The following is a 20,346-nucleotide window of genomic DNA, read 5'->3' as shown; positions in this document are numbered from 1 at the left end:
GAGGAAACCGGAGTACCCGGAGGAAACCCCCGAAGCACGGGGAGAACATGCAAACTCCACACACACAAGGGGGAGGTGGGACTCGAACCCCCAACCCTGGAGGTATGAGGTGAACGTGTTAACCACTAAGCCACCATGCTCCCATCTTATTTTTCCCCTTAAAAATATTTTTGGCTCTTTTTCATTTTCACATTGAGGCTGAAAAAAGTTCTGATGTGATTTCTCTTGGTTTCGTATCTTTAATTGTAGTATATCTTAAACATCTTGATGTTGGAATTTGGGTATCTTTTGTTATCTGTCTACGTGTGTCACATTTTCTCAGACTGTCTCACACACTCACACACACACACACATATATGTGTAGGTGGCAAAATATAATTACAGAAAGAGGAAATTGGGCCAGAAGAGCTCCAGAGAGTGAAGGACAGTGAAGATAAGTATAAGTGTGATGCTGTGTGGAAATGTGAATGACATAAGAAAAAAAAAAGATGTGAAAAAGAAGAAAAGAGCAGATGGAGAGAGAGAGAGAGAGAGAGAGAGAGAGAGAGAGAGAGAGAGAGAGAGATTGCTAGCTTTCACTGTGAGACTAATGATATGTGTATTAGCTCCAGTGTGCAGCTTGTTCGATATCTTTCAGGTGATTGTGTTTACTGAGTAATTCTGAGGTGACTGATACTTTACACCAGAACTTATTTGTCTTCCTGCTTCCTCCTGACGCAACACGCATCAGATTTCATGTCTACATGGCGCTATAAGTCACGGCATCCAGGTGTGTCATGCAGTCATGAAGCTTGTTATGTTGAAACGTTCACTAAATAAAAACAAACGTTTTACAAATGTTTTGGTTTATATTCCTCTGGCTGTTGAAGAAGAAATAAAAAGAGGAGAAATGCCTGAGTCACCACTGTGACACCGCTGAGTGTAAACTTGCAGTAATGTTTGGGGTGTTGAGCAAAAAAACAACAGGCAGAATGAAGGCGTGAAGCCAAAAATCGACGAGAGCTTTTTCTGCTTTTCGAAGGAGGAGAAGGACGAAAAGATGGTGAGGAGACAAACCGGGAAGAAGGAAGTGCTGCGACAAAGTTTGTATAACGAAATGATTAGCGAGGCCGACTTTCCTCTGCGGCACGGTTATGTGTGTATTACATCACCACTATTGGGACGGATGGACACACACACACACACACACACACACACACACACAGAACAATGGCAAGCTGCCATAATTTCACTAATCTCTAACTTGGACAAAAAAATTCGACACAAGCAGCAGCGTATAAAAAGAAGCAGATATTTCTTTATCGCCCTGTTTTTTCAGCTCCGGGAGCTTATCCTCGAAGCAGTACTTGGAAATCCTACAAACCCTGTAGAAAGAGGAGGACAGAAAAGGATGAGTGGGATGGCAGTGCAGAGGGACAGTCGAGAGCTGAGAGGGAGGTGGGGCGGTGGCATGAGAGCAGACCCAAGAAAGAGAAGAGAGGGAAAGAGAAGGAGAACTGTAACAGGAAATGAGATAGGACGAATGGAATTCCAGGCTGCGTCCAAGACGTAGTTTAGAAGGCACTGAACAGTAAAGTTAGCGGGCCGAGCATTTCGACGAACGCCGATCTCTTAGCAAAAAAAATATTTAAAAAAATAATTATAATCACTTAGAAAAAAGCAGTTAAATTAACCCGATGCTAGGCGTTTTGGCAAACACCTCTGAGACTAGCGCTGAAGTTAATGCTATTAATACCAAGAGTGCAGCTTTAATCTGAGAACAGACACTTGACACACATGAATGCTTTGTTCTGCTTTGTGGCCTGGGGGCATCTGTGGGGAGGAGGTGCATCCGTCATTAGGACAGCTCTGTCTGTAGGCATCATCCCCCCAGCGCTCTTTAATCTGCCTGATAATAACCGCTCTCATCTCTGGTTAAAGCCCAAAAGCACGGTGGAGATGAGTCGTGGCCGTGCGCCTTCGGCTCAGAAGGGCTGTGTGGCAGCTGCTCCACAGACGCTGCTTCGTTCGCTATTGTTCTTTGGTCAGACGCTGACGAGAGGAAAATGTGCGAGACATCCTGTTCGTTTTAGACAGAGAAGTGATGAGTAGAGGCACGATGCCCAAATATAGGCATTCATCCATCCACTGTGGCCTGAATAAGGTCATGGCATGACTGATAAGCGAGCTGCTGTAAAAATGACACGTCTATGCAACTACAACCGAAATACATCACAACACCATCCAAAACATCTGCTGACAGAATGTTAACAAGGGCACATCATAAAAAACACGCCGCATAAAATATCGACTAACTCCGCCATGCTTCTCCTTCTCCTGTCGACAAACGATTAGAATCCGGACCGCGCTCTTCTCCGCGCGTTCGACTCCTTGGCCCGTGTCTTGAACCCCTAAGTTCGTCCACTCGACAGATCAAAACAGGAAGTGGGTTTCATGTTTCGCAATGGCATTTCTTTACACAGCTGAGATGGTGAAACCCAAGGAATGGCTTCTGGCCTGACAGGAGAGGTCATGTTCTCCGGTAGCAGCCTGTAGAAATAGATCCGGAGGCTCGGAGTGAGAGTGGACGCACTGTCCAGACGCGACGCCCATTCATAAAATTCCTTTGCTGCACTGGCATTGATACACCAGGCAGGTCTCCAGGTCTGAGAACTTCTCTGGCTTCTCTAGAAGAGGTTTCCTTCTAAAATCACACAGAGCATCTTAGAGCAATGCACTTTTTCAATACAAGAACATGGCAAACAGTCTCAGGTCTTTCATTACACAGATTAACACCCTGGTGATGTCAGATTGTGCCTCTCTGACAGTCAGAGCCTACTCGTGTTAGCAGGAGCTCGAACGTTCAGCCGCAGTTTAAGATCCTAAATAACAGGCTTTAATTTACATTTGCTTTCCAAAATAAATAAATAAATAAATCTTGATAGCCACAGTGAAAAGTCAGAATTAACCTAAACCTAAACACTCCCTAATTAAACAAAACCCTTTTTTTTTGTATTTTGTTTAAAACCCAGACGAGCCGAGAGAGTTTTGTTCCTAAAGCGGATGTGAACGAAAACCCGTTTAAATGCTGTTAGGGTCGAAGCCGCGATGTTGCGTGCGTCTAATAGAGCAGGGCGGAGACGAGTGACAAAAACAAATCGAAAAAAAATCTCAAGATACATAACTTTTTACAAGGTACTGTGATTACATGTACATATTTTTATTTACTTCATTAAAATCAAATCTATTAATACTCTGACAACAAATAAAGCATCATTATTTTGAAGAAGAAAAAAAAATTAACAGATTTTTCCCCTCTTTTTCATTCTCATTTTAATAATACTAAAAAAAAAAGCTTTATATTATAAACATATGATGCTTTTTCCCCAGACATTATGCAGTACAAATTACTGTAAGGTTTTAATTAATGCTGCATATTATAGTGTTGAAATATCTTTGAGACTCAGGATATCATACTTCATTCATTCATTCACTCATTTTCTACCGCTTATCCGAACTTCTCGGGTCACGGGGAGCCTGTGCCTATCTCAGGCGTCATCGGGCATCGAGGCAGGATACACCCTGGACGGAGTGCCAACCCATCACAGGGCACACACACACACTCATTCACACACACACACACACACACTCTCATTCACTCACACACTACAGACAATTTTCCAGAGATGCCAATAAACCTACCATGCATGTCTTTGGACCGGGGGAGGAAACCGGAGTACCCGGAGGAAACCCCCGAGGCACGGGGAGAACATGCAAACTCCACACACACAAGGCGGAGGTGGGAATCGAACCCCCAACCCTGGAGGTGTGAGGCGAACATGCTAACCACTAAGCCACTTTAAATATAAAAATGATAAAGATTAAATACAAAGAGGTTTATAAGGAATCGATCTTCCCGTTCTTATTCCATATTCGCTCAACAGTGATTCGGATTCAACAGTGATTGTTGGGTTTAGTGAATCAGATAAAGGGGTAAAATGAATCATTCTTCATTGACATGGTCTTGAAGTTCAAAACACATGTTTTTAAGGAAACAGACCCGTTGGTTTAAATATAAACTTGATGAAATATACTTTAAAGCAATGAGGAAGCAGTTACTGAGAACAAGCAGGTGATGAGTTTCAGTCTGACATGTCAGTGAGCTTATCCTGCATACTGTACAGTAAGGTGGTATTTGATGCACACCATGGCATTCAGAGGATTTATGATTATTTCACAGATGATGGCACCGTAATGTTCATCCCTATGTGCAAGAATTCTTACAGGAGTAGGAATGACAGGATTTCTATTGAGATTCAGTATAGATGTTAGATGCCGTAGACGGCTGTGCGCAGATGACACGTGGGAAGCAGTCCGTCTCTTTGCCCCTCCCTTTGTGCCCCTTGAGGTTTTTGGGAAACCGAGTTGGCCAGCTGCCAGGAAAGCCTTGTGGAAACTGAGCTCACTTCCTTCCTGTGACATGACTTCGTGTCTCCCTTTAAACGAGGAGCGACACTAGGTGCTAGCCGAGCAATGACGACTTCTTAAGATCGAGTGGATTTGATTCACTCGGATATGAGCAGATTTGTGCGCGTAACCCTGCAGAACGTGGATGTGAAGCTCTTCGCTGCTGCACGTTACAGAAGGTTCCGGCAGTCGTCATGTGCTATTTTTATCCCTGTTGTGCTGACATGGTCTTCTTGCCTATAAGGAGCACCTGAATGCATTTAGAAGGCAAAACCCATTTTGAACTTTTTTGACCTGCAGAGCTCAAAACCTCAGAGAAGTGTTTTGTTTTTTTTGCTGTTGTTAAAGAGGACAAGCCTGTAGTTCTAGCCCTGCATAGTGCTGGCAGGAAAAAAAAAGAGATTTCCATTTCTGCTTGAGGCTTGAGGACACAAATAGCTCGTCAAAACCACAAAATTGCGACTGTAGGAAATCCAGCTCTGCCATCTACACTTTCGTTTATCTGAAAGCGACCTGCAGATAAATCTCCCCCAGTTTTGTTTTGACTGAGTGCTACACAGTCATACCAGACTTATTCACTCACTATTTTCCCAGACTGTAAATATCCCTGTCCGTTGGTCCCTTAGAAGTGATGCAATGTGCAGATCTTCTACACATACTGTACATTCTACATGGAGAAACCTTTTTTTGTTGTTGTTGTCAAGTGCGCAAGGTTTTGGACAAACTCAAATACACTGCTGGCCAGTGTCCAGGAAACTCATGAGGAAACTGGGAACACATCCTCCTGCCTTGTTTCTCCCCCGAACGAAGGAACAGGGGAGTTGATTCTCACATTCTGAGGTTCAAACCCTGACTAGGCGCTGTGCCTGACTCCTTCACACCCACATGTCTCTCAGCCACTTTCACTCTGGTTTAAGCGATCACATTCACTCCTTTTCTTTTACTCCACTTAAAGTCTTCATTGGCTCTGTACATGTACCTTGCTCAATAACAATACAGTTGAATCTAATCTAATCTAATTTTATTGCTGAAAGGAAAACGTCAAAGAAACCCAACACTAAATAGGGACAGAATTGACTTAATATATATTTAATATCTATGACCAGCTAATAGTTTCTATAGGCACAGGGGTTATGTGAACTGCTTGTACATTATGTGTGACTCCAGGCGAAATAATAAACATGAAGCCCTTTGTTTAATATTGTTCATTTACCTTGCTAGTTAACCTTAACCAACATGAACTACCATATTAATGTATTAACTAACCCAAAGTACTGATCCGCTGGAGCAAGACGCGGTACTCATGCTTGGCGGTCAGAGCCGCCGGCATTGTGCACATTATTCCGTTAAACACTGACTGCTAACGATCCTCGAAACACGCTAACCCTTGCTACTACTAAGAGCTGGACATAATTCGTCTCTCAAGTTCCAAGGTGAAATTGGACAACAAGATGCAGGTTTGTATTTAATTATCCTTCATCCGTTCTCAATAATCTCCAGCACTTACCCTCTGTCCAGTTTCCTCGTTTCCTTCTCGTTTTCTTTTTCGTATCTCTGGTTGTCACATAGCTACAGTATTGTCTGATTCCTTTACAGGAATCAAAGCTTCCACCATCGTGTGTGTTCTTAGGTATATAACGGCAAGGGATGGAACGATTACCGGTTTCACGATAAATCGTGGTAAAATTCGACTATCGTTAAAATCAAGTTTGATTATCGCATTTTTGAAAACTCGCAGTAAATCCCACCCAGCCGGCGTCAGTCTGGGTGGGATTTACTGCCAGTTTTCAAAATCGCGCTAAAAAATTTTACTTGTTTCCAGCTTTTGCAGCGTCTTTAATCTTGCAAGATCTAAGTCGCTGCGAAAGGAAAAAACACGTCAAATTTGCGAGTCATCTTCTTGACCACCACCTGCCGTTATATAGCGAATGCAAAGTAAGTTAACCTTTACCTCGATACCAAAACTAACTTGGGCAAATAATCGGACAAAAAATTGATTAGAATGAATATTTCATTATCTCACTTGTAATTAACACAAAGCTTCCGAGTGGCTTTAAGCCGAGGCAGACGAACACGTTCGGAGTATTAAGCCTGACATTTAAGCCTGACATTTAAGGAATAACGTATTGTATATTCATAGTAAACTTATTACACCGAATTTTTTTTTAATTATATATATATATAAATATATATAAAACAGTATATAATTAAGGGGGCATGAAATATTGAACTGAGATCATGTTTTAGAATCTTACCTGTTTATGAATCCATTTTGAACAGTGTCCAAAACAATCCTTCAGATAATATGATCACTACAGCAATATCGTAGTAGCGTCGATACGAAATCCCTCTGATTTCAAAAACCGAGACGCGAGACGGCAAGTTGCGTTTGAATGAAGCGAGAGAGCGTGTCCGCACCTCCGCTGTGATACAGGAGACATGGATGTGTGCTGTGATGCTATTGACAACGGTCACTATAAGGAAAGGAATTCCAGTAGTTTAGTCATCTGACTCAACCAACCTATTTTGTTCATTTAAAGTGTGTGTGTGTGTGTGTGTGTGTGTGTGTGTGTGTGTGTGTGTGTGTGTGTGTGTGTGTGTGTGTGTGTGTGTGTATAACTGATTTATTATTATTACTATTAAACCCAGTGATGCTTCCTGTACTTCGACTCCCTCCTCATCTACAGTTGTGACACAGACACATCGTTACCACTGAGGAACCGCATCATACAAGACACCTGCGGTTGCTGAGATGTTGCACACGACTTTCAGCTAAAAGTTTTAGATACTGCACTGATCTAAGAATTCTTGTCCCCAGTAACTTCCTGCTTTTCCCTCCCTGTAGCTTTAACTCTGTGTAGGTGATCAAGATGATGCACAGCATCCTGCACTTCTATATCTGGAGTTCTTCTGTGTTTACACACACACACACACTCACACACACACAAAAATAATTCCACCTTTTTTGCATATGATTAAATCAGTGGCTCCCAGACATGATTATAGCCTAAGCTAACTGATCGTGTGATAGTGTTTATTTGTAAACATCAGCAGTGTTAGTTGTGTTGGTTTGGAGAGACTGGAGATCAGCTCCTTGTTTTCTACGTTATCATGAGACCAAGAGTTGAATCCTCAGGTCAACTGGACAGATTCTCGTGTCCTCGTGAACAGACACTGGTCTGACTTTAGCCGTTGGTATGGAATATGTAAGTGTTCGGTCTACACCGCACGTATTGGCACATCATCAGTTTTGTGCCTCTGTCGCACTTGGCAGATCAGACGAACTATGACACCTGAGACGGAGACCTGACATCACTTGTGCCATGATGTGAACATGTTTAGAAACCAATTTACTGCTTAACAATGTCTGTCTCTCTGGGAAAGATTGAGGAACCATGTTTTTCAAAGAAAAGATGACGTCGGTATTCGCAGTAGTGTCTGAAGCCCCTTACTTACTGATTCAACAAGCCCTCAAAGTTTTGGACAAACTCTGCTGGCCAGCGTCCAGGAAAGCCATGTGGAAACTGGGAACACTTCCTCCTCTTGCCTTGTTTCTCCCCGAAAGAAGAAACAAGGGAGCTGATTCTCACATTGTGTGAGATACAAACCCTGACTAAGCTCTGTGCCTGACTTCTTCCCTCTTGTCTCATCACTGAAGCTGCTTATATGAAACTGGTCCTTCGATTAAAACTTGTCTTTTACACCCACACGTCTGTCTCTCAGCTCAGTTTCACTCTGTATTTCAGAGAAGGCATTAAGCAATAAAAAGTTTGGGGACTGACTAAAAAAAAAAAGGGGAAATAGCATTACAGCGATTGGCCTCAGTGTGAAAGTCAATCTCTGATTCCATCTGGTCCACGTTAGTCCGAGTCTAACCCAGGAACACTGAAAACAGCTAGGAGTTGCTTTGGAGTTTCAGGAAGCGATCTAGAGCGCTTTCCTGTTTCCTCCCTTCACCCCTACCAGAAGCTCCTGACCCCTAGAAGCTTCCTCCAGACAAATGTTCCCTCAGGAAACCAGGCCGAAAACTCTGTATACGCACCCAAACAATCAAACACCCTCCTCTTCCTGACACACACACACGCTGACAAAATGGCAAGAAATTGTTGATCATATAATCCTGTGAGTGCTCTGAATAGCAAGTGTACGTAAACTGTACATGCTAATGGTAAGCTTCGAAAATAAAATCATTCATTTTTATGTAACGTTTTTGTTTTTCTGCTCAACCATGACCCCATGAATAATGTAATGACATTATTATTATTATTGTCTATCAGTAGTAGTAGTAGTAGTAATATGGCCCGTCTTTATCAGCGATCAGGTCTGCGCTGAACTCAGAGTTTACGATGACCCATTAGTTCCTCAGGAGCTCTATTATATATGTTGCACTATTATAAACTGTTAGAAAGGACATTATTTACATTTACACTATTTACTGTAGAGTGTCACCCAAATGACTATGAGGTTCCCTTCTGAGTCTGGTTCCTCTCAAGGTTTCTTCCTCACATCCTCTCAGGGAGTTTTTCCTTGCCACCGTCACCTCCGGCTTGCTCGTTAGGGATAGGGATAGATATGTGTATATTCATTTATTTATTTTTATCCTTTTTTTCTTCTTCTTCTTTTTCTTCGTCTTTATTTATTTATTTATTTATTTATCTATCTATCTATCTATCTATCTATCTATCTATCTATCTATTTTTCTCTATCTTCTGCTTCCATATTTCTGTAAAGCTGCTTTGACACAATGGGAAATTGTTTAAAGCTCTGTACAAATAAATTGAATTGAAATAGTAGTAGTAGTAGGTTTCTACTAAATTTCTAAACTATTACATTATGCAGATTTTGATTAAGGCATGTTGTGTATCATCACAGTCGTGGCCTAATGGTTAGAGTCTGACTCGTAACCCGAAGGTTGTGGGTTCGAGTCTCGAGCCGGCCACAACTGAGGTGCCCTTGTGCAAGGCACCGAATCCCCCCCCCAACTGCTCCATGGGCGCCGCAGCATAAATGGCTGCAAACTGCGTGTGTGTGTTCACGGTGTGTGTGTTCACTGCTGTGTGTGTGTGCACTTTGGATGGGTTAAATGCACAGAACAAATTCTGAGTATGGGTCACCGTACTTTACGCTGTATGACACTAATGACAGTTTATGTAAATGTGAACAGGAAACCCTGACAGGCAGTTTTTCTGGTGTCTGATAAGATCAACCCACACACGCACACACGCCTAGTAAAGTAAGTGATGTTTCCCTAAGAAAGGGTGTGTCTCATAAATTTGCAAAAAAAAAACTAAACACCCGCAACATGATTTCAATTGCAGATGATGCTCACTTCCTGCGACACAAACGCTCTTTTCGCAACTGCGAGTTTGGCAACCGGATGCAGCTTATAACAAGGCAGCAGTGGGAATTTGCGGCGCTCCATATTCTCGAATGGTGCATTCATCATAGAACAGGTGTTAAGTCATGTGCACAACACAGCCACACGTTCAGCCTACTTTTTTTAACATCGCTAGAGAAATGCATCACGATCATATTAACAACAATGTAACAACAATAAATAGACAAGCAATAAACAAATAAGCTGGTGCAGCTACAGAAAGCTTTATATATATATATATATATATATATATATATATATATATATATATATATATATATATATATATATAGAGAGAGAGAGAGAGAGAGAGAGAGAGAGAGAGCTATATTGCAATCAAATGCACATAATGCGTCTAGTCAGAGGGGAAATCTTGCATCTTTGTGATTGTCATCTTTCATGCAGATGCTGTTTAAATTCACACGCACAGCACAAGCACGTGTGTGTGTGTGTGTGTGTGTGTGTGTGTGTGTGTGTGTGTGATTGAGTGTGTGTGTGTGTGTGTGTGTGTGTGTGATTGAGTGAGTGTGTGTGTGTGTGTGTGTGTGTGTGTGTTTGAGTGTGTGTGTGTGTGTGTGTGTGTGTGTGTGTGTGTGTGTGTGTGTGTGTGTGATTGAGTGTGTGTGTGTGTGTGTGTGATTGAGTGAGTGTGTGTGAATGTGTGTGTGATTAAGTGAGTGTGTGTGTGTGTGTGTGTGTGTGTGTGTGTGTGTGTGTGTGTGTGTGTGTGTGTGTGTGTGTGTGTGTGAGTGGGTGTGTGTGAGTGTGTGACTGTGTGTGTGTGTGTGTGTGAGTGGTGATTGAGTGAGTGTGTGTGTGTGTGTGTGTGAGTGAGTGAGTGTGTGCGTGCGTGTGTGTGAATGAGTGAGTGTATGTGTGTGTGTGTGTGTGTGTGTGTGTGTGTGTGTGTGTGTGTGTGTGTGTGTGTAGAGACTGTATACAGTACGTGTTCATACGCACTCACATATCTGCACAGGGTATTTTTAATAAGTATCTGATGTGATGCAAAAACAACAGTCCAACATCCACAATGAGGTTTTTGTCACACGTCACACAGACAGATGCGGTTTGGGACACAGCCAAGCTGCAGAAAAGCGCATTGTTATGGCATTAAGACGCATAAGAGAAAGAACCGTTCGTGTTTGATCCAGTGTCCTTATTTACTACTGAAGCCGAATTGTGCACTAAAGGAGTGTCAGTTATTAACACGTTATAAATAAACGCACTGAGCTCCTGCGTGCCATCAGGACGTCGTTGTTGTTGTTGTTTCACACATCTGTACATGCAGGCGCGTGCACATTTCGGCCATGAATAAGATTCGTATTGTGCTGTAAACTCGCTCGTGCACCACGTTTTAGTCTCGGCGTTGCACCGCGCGCTGCGCGAGCGTGTGCTTTGAATTAGAATATGGAAAAGTGGGCTCGCGCGCCAACACTCGCGCGCCAACGCTCGAGCCTTCTTAACACCGTTAGCTAACGTTCAGGCGATAACCTTAAAAACTAACCGCGTCCCCTACCCGGTCTTTCGGCTACTTACCTATTTTTATTTTGACACTCTGAAAGACTCGAAGACCTTCCTCTTCGACCGCCATGCTCGCTCTTTCACGTTTATCGTGTTTTGGAGAGGTTTCCTTCACGGACCCGGAATCTCCAGCACTCGCGCACTGAACCACGAGCCCACTGGCCGACAGCGCAACCCGAATAGCAGACCCTGTCCTGATTGGGTAGTGCTGAATGACGTCACGTCGTGGGCGGGAGGCTCGCGCGTTAAGCGCTTATAGAAAAATTATGTTATAAAATCCTGGAGCACGAAGACGTGAGAATGGAACGTGTGGCGTTTTATTGTTTGTTTTCGTGCATGTTTTATGTCGCTGGGGCACGAATTTGGTGTCGTTCATTCATTCATTTATTCATATTTAGCAAAAGATTATTTTTTTTAATTTTTTTGCTGGTCTTAGTTGGGAACTCAGGTGGTCATAGGTGGGAACTCAGGTGGTCATAGGTGGGAACTCAGGTGGTCATAGGTGGGAACTCAGGTGGTCATAGGTGGGAACTCAGGTGGTCATAGGTGGGAACTCAGGTGGACATAGGTGGGAACTCAGGCATCATAGATGGGAACTCAGGTGGTCATAGGTGGGAACTCAGGTGGTCATACTCAGGTGGTCATAAGTGGGAACTTAGGTGGTCATACTCAGTTGGTCATAGGTAGGAACTCAGATGGTCATATGTGGGAACTCAGGTGGTCATAGGTGGGAACTCAGGTGGTCATACTCAGATGGTCATAAGTGGGAACTCAGGTGGTCATAAGGGGGAACTCAGGTGGTCATAAGTGGGAACTCAGGTGGTCATAAGGGGGAACTCAGGTGGTCATAGGTGGGAACTCAGGTGGTCATAGGTGGGAACTCAGGTGGTCATAGGTGGGAACTCAGGTGGTCATAGGTGGGAACTCAGGTGGACATAGGTGGGAACTCAGGCATCATAGATGGGAACTCAGGTGGTCATAGGTGGGAACTCAGGTGGTCATACTCAGGTGGTCATAAGTGGGAACTTAGGTGGTCATACTCAGTTGGTCATAGGTGGGAACTCAGATGGTCATATGTGGGAACTCAGGTGGTCATAGGTGGGAACTCAGGTGGTCATACTCAGATGGTCATAAGTGGGAACTCAGGTGGTCATAAGGGGGAACTCAGGTGGTCATAAGTGGGAACTCAGGTGGTCATAAGGGGGAACTCAGGTGGTCATAGGTGGGAACTCAGGTGGTCATACTCAGATGGTCATAAGTGGGAACTCAGGTGGTCATAAGGGGGAACTCAGGTGGTCATAAGTGGGAACTCAGGTGGTCATAGGAGGGAACTCAGGTGGTCATATCAATCAATATTGGCTGCACAACATTAACAGTAAACAAAGCCATACTGTACTTCTTACCATTAAAGGAGTCTTTTAATGTAAATTATCATAGAAATGTGAGGAAACCAGAGAAATAGCAGGGAATCCACATAAACATGTGAAGAATACGCAAAACTTCCTACACAGCAGCTGAAGCTCATTTATGGTATAATGCATGCACATAAAGTAAGAAACAAAGAGTTGTAGTCAATAAGTGCCAGTAAAATGTCATTTTAATACCACATATTTAAGTTAATAAATGGATTATGAGTAACTACTCTATATCTAGCATCCTAAAGTATCACATTAACTATTAGAAATCTACCTCGAGGTTTGCAGCCCTGAGGCTACACAGAGATATTCAGAGAACTTACGCCTTGAAAACCTGAAAATCTGCATTACTACTCATATTCGTCAAAGTACACAAGCTAAAAAAAGGTTTTGAAGCCTTGCATAATTATTGACCCCAGTAATGTTTTTCACATTTTGTAGTGTTATAAGCAGGAATAAAAACTGACTTAACTGGCATTTTTACTACTTGATTTACACACAATGTCTAACAGCGTTTGAACTGACAGCTGTGGAATATATCCCTTTGCACATTTGCATCAATTTCGTCTCATTCTTGCAGTTTTTATAAGGGTTTTTATTTTGAGCCACTTCTTTCCAACCACTACTTTCTGCCCAAGTCTCAAGCCTCCTGCAGACCGGAACAGGATTGCACTTTATTTAGCTAAGTACATCTTGCTCTTATCCCTGACTAGTCTTTCAGTTTCTGCTGAAGAAAAGATTCCTGTGGAACGATGCTAACACCACCATGCTTTATTGGTATGCTAATGGATTAATAAGAGTGTTTTTGCCAAACATCATTCTGTATGCTCAGGATTAAAGAAGTGAAACATTTGAGTTTAATTGTTTATCAGGGCACCAAACACTTTTCATATTTCTCCAACATGCCTTGCAGTCTACTTTTGCCTCGTGGTCTTGTGACTGGTACAAAACGACCAGCTTTGTGGATTCACTGAGTTTTATTTGTCCTGGTAAAGTATTTCCTACAAATTGTTGGGTAGCTTTAAATATTCAATGAATTGTGTCATCAACAAAAATAGTTAAAGAGCCACACACTGAAAAGATCTTTTTAGAGCTCTTAATGCTTAATGTGACTTTAAAGCTTTTTTTAATGGTTTATTTATTAGTTCTCGTATTCTGTTTTTTCTGAAATGATACCGTTGTTGAACATTTCACCACCTGATGATCAGTAGTTTATATTAGCGGATCTAAAATCAGGCTTTTTCTATGCCTACGTAAGCATACAGGTCATTTTTAGTGCTGCTAGAAGTGCTGACAGTTGACCTATTTGCTGCTATTATCCACAGCGGCAAGGATTAGCACTTGACTCTTTTTAAAATAGCGCCAAAGCTAATTTACTGTTGCAGAGTTGGCAGTCAGCGTGGCTGTGCTCCCACTGTGAGGAGATAACTGCCTTCAGAAAAAAAAAAAAGGAAGAAAAAAACATGCCTTGAGTACAGGGAGCTCATTCATGGCCATGGCCTACGGTTTCCTGGTCTGGGTCACTGTGCTGTACATCAAACACATCCTCAACGGAAGCCACATGCAAATTGGGAGGAAGGCTTTTAATGTGGATGATGAGGATAGTGAATCATACTGGGGGCTATAAGGTCTGTTGTTTCTTGTTATTTTAGTCAAAGAGGGTGTGGAACCGCCCTGTGGTAAACCACCATGGGTGCGTTAACGTGCAGGACCATATGCTTTTTTGTATTATTATTATTACAGCAGGTCCAAAGTAAGTGCTTACTGTATGTTGAACATCTACAATCATAAAACTGCTTTATAATTCTTCTAGCAGTTGCCTAAGTGTTGGTGCATCATGTTTTTTAGACACATGGTGACAAAAATGTGTACCTTTAATTAACATGTCATTTTCAATGGTGTTTAATATATATATTTTGAAAGTGTTCTATTTTGTTTGCATTCCTCTAAACAACATGGTCTGTTTTTTTCACTTGGTTAAATGATTTCCTTTAGAAACCTCAATAGAATTCAACTACCAGACAATGGCATGCAAAGCTGGACTGGAGGACCAAACCCAACCCGGACGCTGTGTACATGACGGAGACGAGCAGATTCAATTTCTGAAGGCAGCTCAGATCTTTTAATGTACACACCATGATGCTGGATATCCTCCATCAGGATTAATAAACTCATTTGCAAGGCTGAAACTATTATTGAGCAAAAATGTTTTGTTTTTTTATGTCAGTAGAGAGTAGAAGCTCCTCTCTCTGTCATGAACAGTGAAGACAGCAGAGCTCTTTTACTAACAGACTTATTTGGGTCTGCTGGAATAAAGAACACTCAAGGAAACATTTACACCAGGCTCGTAAATGTAAAGGCTCATCTCTCTGTGATTGATGAACTCGCTACTGCACAAGCGTTTTTACACACTGTTCATTTCATACATAACTCCTAACAACTCCATACCTCCAAGCTTAAGGGCATGATTCCTGTCTCTGCCATATGTATAGTATGTGTGTGTGAGTTAGCGTATGGAGCTTTCATCTTCTCCCTTCACCTCTGTAGTTTCTTTGGGTACTCTGGTTTCCTTCCCATTCCAGAAACATGTGTTGTAGGCTGACTGGCATCTCTAAATAATCCATAGTGTAAGTGTGCGTATGTGTGTGTGTGATTGTGCCATGTGACAGACTGGCATCATGTCCTGGGTCACCCTGCCTAGTGTCACCAGTCCCAAGGGGTAGGATCCAGGTTCCTACAACCCGGTAGGATAAGAGGATAAGTGTTGAATGGGATGGATGGATAGATGGATGGATGGATTCCTATTCAATGTTGTACGTATGTGTGTTTAATATTTAAAGTGTCCTTTCTATCTATCTATCTATCTATCTATCTATCTATCTATCTATCTATCTATCTATCTATCTATCTATCTATCTATCTATCTATCTATCTATCTATCTATCTCTCTCTCTCTCTCTCTCTCTCTCTCTATCTATCTGTCTGTCTGTCTGTCAGGACTTCTGCTTGGACATTCTCAGCCAGATGCGTGTATTTATAATAATTAGTAAGAAATAAATACCTCATGTGGAATTATGTGTATTGAGTCTTCATCTTTTGTTGGCTGCTGTGTTTCGGTTTCTATTTCATGTTATCATGTATTTATTTTTTGTGTTTTGTTAATAAAATGTCTGTTTTTATTTTGTTATCCCTGAATTTGAAAAACTTCAAGAAAAAAAAACAGCGAAAACTCCAACTCACCACTATTGGGCTTGTACAGGTATATTGTAGCTCGCTATCTATCTGATCGACAGGACAATGAGAATGGAAGTACTTGGAACAGCAAAGGAATAATGAAAATAATAAATAAACAAATTAATAACAATTCACAGCAAACAAGAATCGCTAAGCACATGAAAAACCTTTCAGTATGGTTTCAAGATGAAGGTTTCAGTTGACACTCAAAGGATTTAGCCCATAAGGATTTAAATCAGCATGTGCTAGATATGATTCATTCAACCTGTGTGATTTGCATTTGGGGGTTTACCTCAAACGTCCTCCTCTACGACACAGTGGACCACACCCCTGCTCAAACCCGCTTTATAACAGATAAAATCGCTCGTCTGTATCATGTTAGGGCATTTCCGTGTGTATGTGTGTGTTTGTGTCAGAGGGCACTCTGTTAGACACAAGAGGACAGATGTTGACTGACTAATGGTGTGATAACCCTGCTGTTTCCATTCAGCCAAGAGGGGAACCTAAAAATAGTTTCTCATCAATACAAAAAGCTTCTGTCATTCTATTAAGCAATAATCTCTATGCTTTTTATCCACATCATGCATTTGCATTGCATCAAAGGTTCTTTATGTTTTTGGGCATTGCATCAAAGTTCTTTACATATAATAAACATCTACAATGATCAGCCATAACATTAAAACCACTGGCAGGTGAAGTGAAAAACATTGATTATCTAATTACTAAGTATTTAATAGACAACAAATAAACAGTCAGCTATTGAAATTTATATAAGAACAATTGGGCAAGTGTAAGGATCTGAGTGAAAAGTGCCAAATTGACAGCTGAGTCAGAGCATCTCCAAAACAGCAGGTCTCACGGGGTGTTCCCGGTAACATGGTTGTGAGAGCACAGGGCTCATTGATGCATGTGGGGAGTGAAGGCTAGCCTGCCTGATTCCACAGAAGAGCTACTATAGCACAAACTTGTGGAAAGTGAAGAGATGTGACATACAGCTAAGTACGGTGACCCATACTCAGAATTCGTTCTCTGCATTTAACCCATCCAAAGTGTACACACACACACACAGCAGTGAACTCACACACACCATGAACACACACATACCATGAACACACACCCGGAGCAGTGGGCAGCCATTTATGCTGCGGCGCCCGGGGAGCAGTTGGGAGGGATTCGGTGCCTTGCTCAAGGGCACCTCAGTTGTGGCTGGCCCGAGACTCGAACCCACAACCTTCAGGTTACGAGTCAGACTCTCTAACCAGTAGGCCATGACTGCCCCCATTAGGCCACGACTGCGCCCATTAGGCCATGACAAGTTAATGCTGGCTATGATAGAAAGGTATCAGAACACTGCATCATAGATTGTTGTATATACAGACCTATGCAGTACAGCATGTTAGCATCACCACTGGACCATGGCACAATGGAAGAAGGTGGTCTGCTCTAATAAATCACGACATCATGTTGTTGTTTACTTGGCCTCTAAATTCTTCAGATCTCTGTCTGATCGTGATAAACAAGTCTGATCCATAGAGGCTCTACATCACATCTTGCAGGACCTCCTGCTACAGTCTTTATTACTGCATTTGTCAGACACTCTTACCCAGGGTGAATTTCAATTATCTTACTCATACAACTGAGCAATCAAGGGTTGAGGGCCTTGATCAAGGGCCCAGAGGTAGCAACTCAGTGGTCCTGGCAATTAGACTCACAACCTTCCCGATCAATAGGTCAAGTCCTTAGCATTTCTTGGTGCAAGATACCACAGTACACCTTCAGAGGTCTTGTGAAGTCCAGGCCTTGAGAGGTAATAGGTGTTTTAGAGGCACAATAGATACAGAACTACACAGGGCACAAAAGGATTTGGTTATGTCTCTCTGTGAGTGTGGTAGGCAGACTCTCTAAGGTGTGCTTGTTCAGTAGCCAAAGGGTAAAAATCCCTTCTATGTTTCTCTGTGTTGGACCTCATGACCTGATGAGAGCTCTGATGAGAGTTTGTGCATAGGATGCTGAAAGTCATTTCTCCTAGACATGGTCCTTCACTGCTGGCTGAAGATTTCTGTGATGCTGATGGCCATCTACTCTGTCCTCACCAGTCTGGACAGCTAATTCAGTCCTGGGTCATGGTGGCTCCAAACTTCCCTGATGCTACCCTTTTTGTGAGGTGTTTTCCCACAGCCCCAGTACAGAAAACCCTAGTGATGGAAAGCGTTGAACCTGGCCAGACGTGATAGACGTTAGAGACGCCGACATGAGGATGTCCACAAGCCGTTTGTACTGTATGTGTTACCAGGAGACGTCTTCTGTGAGAAGGACCCTGAGTTATTTGAAGCTGTCTAGCTTCTCTGTAAGCAGACATTTAAAATACGATAATATTTACAAATATTATGATTTGTCAAGAATCAGCATTGGATGTGTTGATGTTTGATTCATTCACATAGAGAAAGAAACCGCAGCTGGAGATTAGCATCTGAAACGGTTGATTTTTCTATTTTAAGCAAAGCTTAAAGTCATATCCTAATGATTCAAAACCCTGCTGAAAAAGAAAGCAAAACCTTTACAGTAACCACATGAACAACAAGAAAATCCCAAGTATTGCTCATCATGCAGTATGGCTTTCCTTTCAGATCCTTTTTTCTTTATTAATCCACATGCAAGGGAAGTAATTAGGCATATTTAGTTAAACACACATTAGTCTTTGCAATTGCTGAACAAATATATGTAATGTATATGGGGAGATTTAATTTAAACAGTGTCCTGAATAAAAACCTATTATAACTTGTTAGTACATACTGAAGGACTTCTCATGCATTTACATGGGATTACACCTCTTCAGTTGCCTTGGAGTAAAGATTCATAATTTGATAGTTACTGCTGCATCTCTGACATACTTGAGGACAGGGAGCCATTTTGGGACTAAAGCTACACATATTAGCAGTTTGGCTTCTTTATGCTGCCTGGTCACCACTTCATTGTCAGAGTAAATGAATATAGAGATCCCTCAGTGCCATCTTAGTTGAAGAAACATAGAGTTGAAGAGTTGAAGAAACCAGCAAATTTGTTACTGACAGTATAACTCCATCTGCTGGTGGCTAGTATGATCAAACTGACACCCTGGTGCGTTATTTGAGGTTGTCTAAAATATTTTTTGTAGATTTTACAGTAATTAACAGGCAACCTGGTGTCAGGTCCACAAAGACCAGAAACTTCATTTTTCCTAAGATTACAATGCAGACTACTAAGATGACTGCTTCCAATACCTGTTTCCGATCTCACATACACGCATAAACACTTTATATCGTGTGAAGTAAAGCTTTTAATTTGTGCCACGATTTGTATTTCTTAGTTGTATTTCCAGGAAAGTATTGTAATACCTTGCATAGTATATAATAACACATAATTCATTACATTTGCTTGTTTGATGCAGGATACACCTGACAAGGACTCAAAAACATAACCTTCAGAAAACCGAAGCCTATACCCTAAATCACCATAACTCGAACAAACAGCTTGCGTTATTTAATTAACTCTATTTGTGGAGTTAGTTCAGTGGCTGAATCAGTGCTAGCTTATTTGTGACAGTTTTCTCAGTGCTGAGGCTTGAACCCCAAGCTTCTGATCAGCACAGCCTTAACCTACAGTATAAGATGCTGTAATGGTGACAGAACTATCGCTGATGTTGTTTGAGGGCTTTACAGCATCATCGAAATAATTTTGCCCTAAATAATGTAATGATATTTATTCTTTTATAGTCTGTAATTATCACTGTGCATCTGAAACAGACACACAGTAAACACTGAAAACCAGCAACCCAACTGCAGTGAGCAAAATTAACCATTTCATCATAAGTACATCAGCATTAAGAGCTCAATATAATGAATATCATTAACAATAATTCATGCAGTTATTGGAACCTAATCTATAATTGAATGTTATGATGTCCAGATGTCCAAGTATTGTTCTGTAACAGCACATCTTGTAGCGTTTTTATGTGTTTTATAGTATAGTTCATTTCCAACATTTTCATGTTGTCATTTCTATCGGTTTAAAATTGCATAGCTACAGTATTGTTGTAACAGCAAGACAAGAAATGCAGAAAAAGTGAATAATCATCTGTCACTTTCATCATGTGATGGAAAACTTAAAGTATGTGACCACACATAAGACTACTTATGTTCCATAAACACCTACTTTCCAAAACAATACATTATATAAAATTTTGTATCTAATTCATTTTAGCTTTAGACTACGTGTCGGATGTCCAATATACAAGCTCCCGTGAATGAGCTGTTATTATAGAAACGATATAGAAATGAACTGTATAACAAAACGCATATTAATAAAAAACCTGTG

The 20,346-nt window shown here is 41.6% G+C and overlaps 1 protein-coding gene across 1 annotated transcript in view; it reads right to left on the bottom strand.

Annotated features, from left to right (window-relative positions):
- The window catches only part of rasa3 (RAS p21 protein activator 3), a 70,016-nt gene extending 58,494 nt beyond the window's left edge, over positions 1-11,522 (bottom strand). The window contains exon 1 of the mRNA XM_047803269.1: positions 11,360-11,522. Within this exon, the coding sequence (XP_047659225.1) occupies positions 11,360-11,414 (55 nt within the window). The 5' untranslated portion in view covers positions 11,415-11,522. The remainder of the gene's footprint in view (positions 1-11,359) is intronic.
- Between the last annotated feature and the right edge of the window lie 8,824 nt (positions 11,523-20,346).

Source organism: Tachysurus fulvidraco, chromosome 18 (assembly GCF_022655615.1).
Source record: "Tachysurus fulvidraco isolate hzauxx_2018 chromosome 18, HZAU_PFXX_2.0, whole genome shotgun sequence".
Lineage (NCBI taxonomy): Eukaryota > Metazoa > Chordata > Actinopteri > Siluriformes > Bagridae > Tachysurus > Tachysurus fulvidraco.
This window is presented reverse-complemented; position numbering and strand designations above follow the sequence as displayed.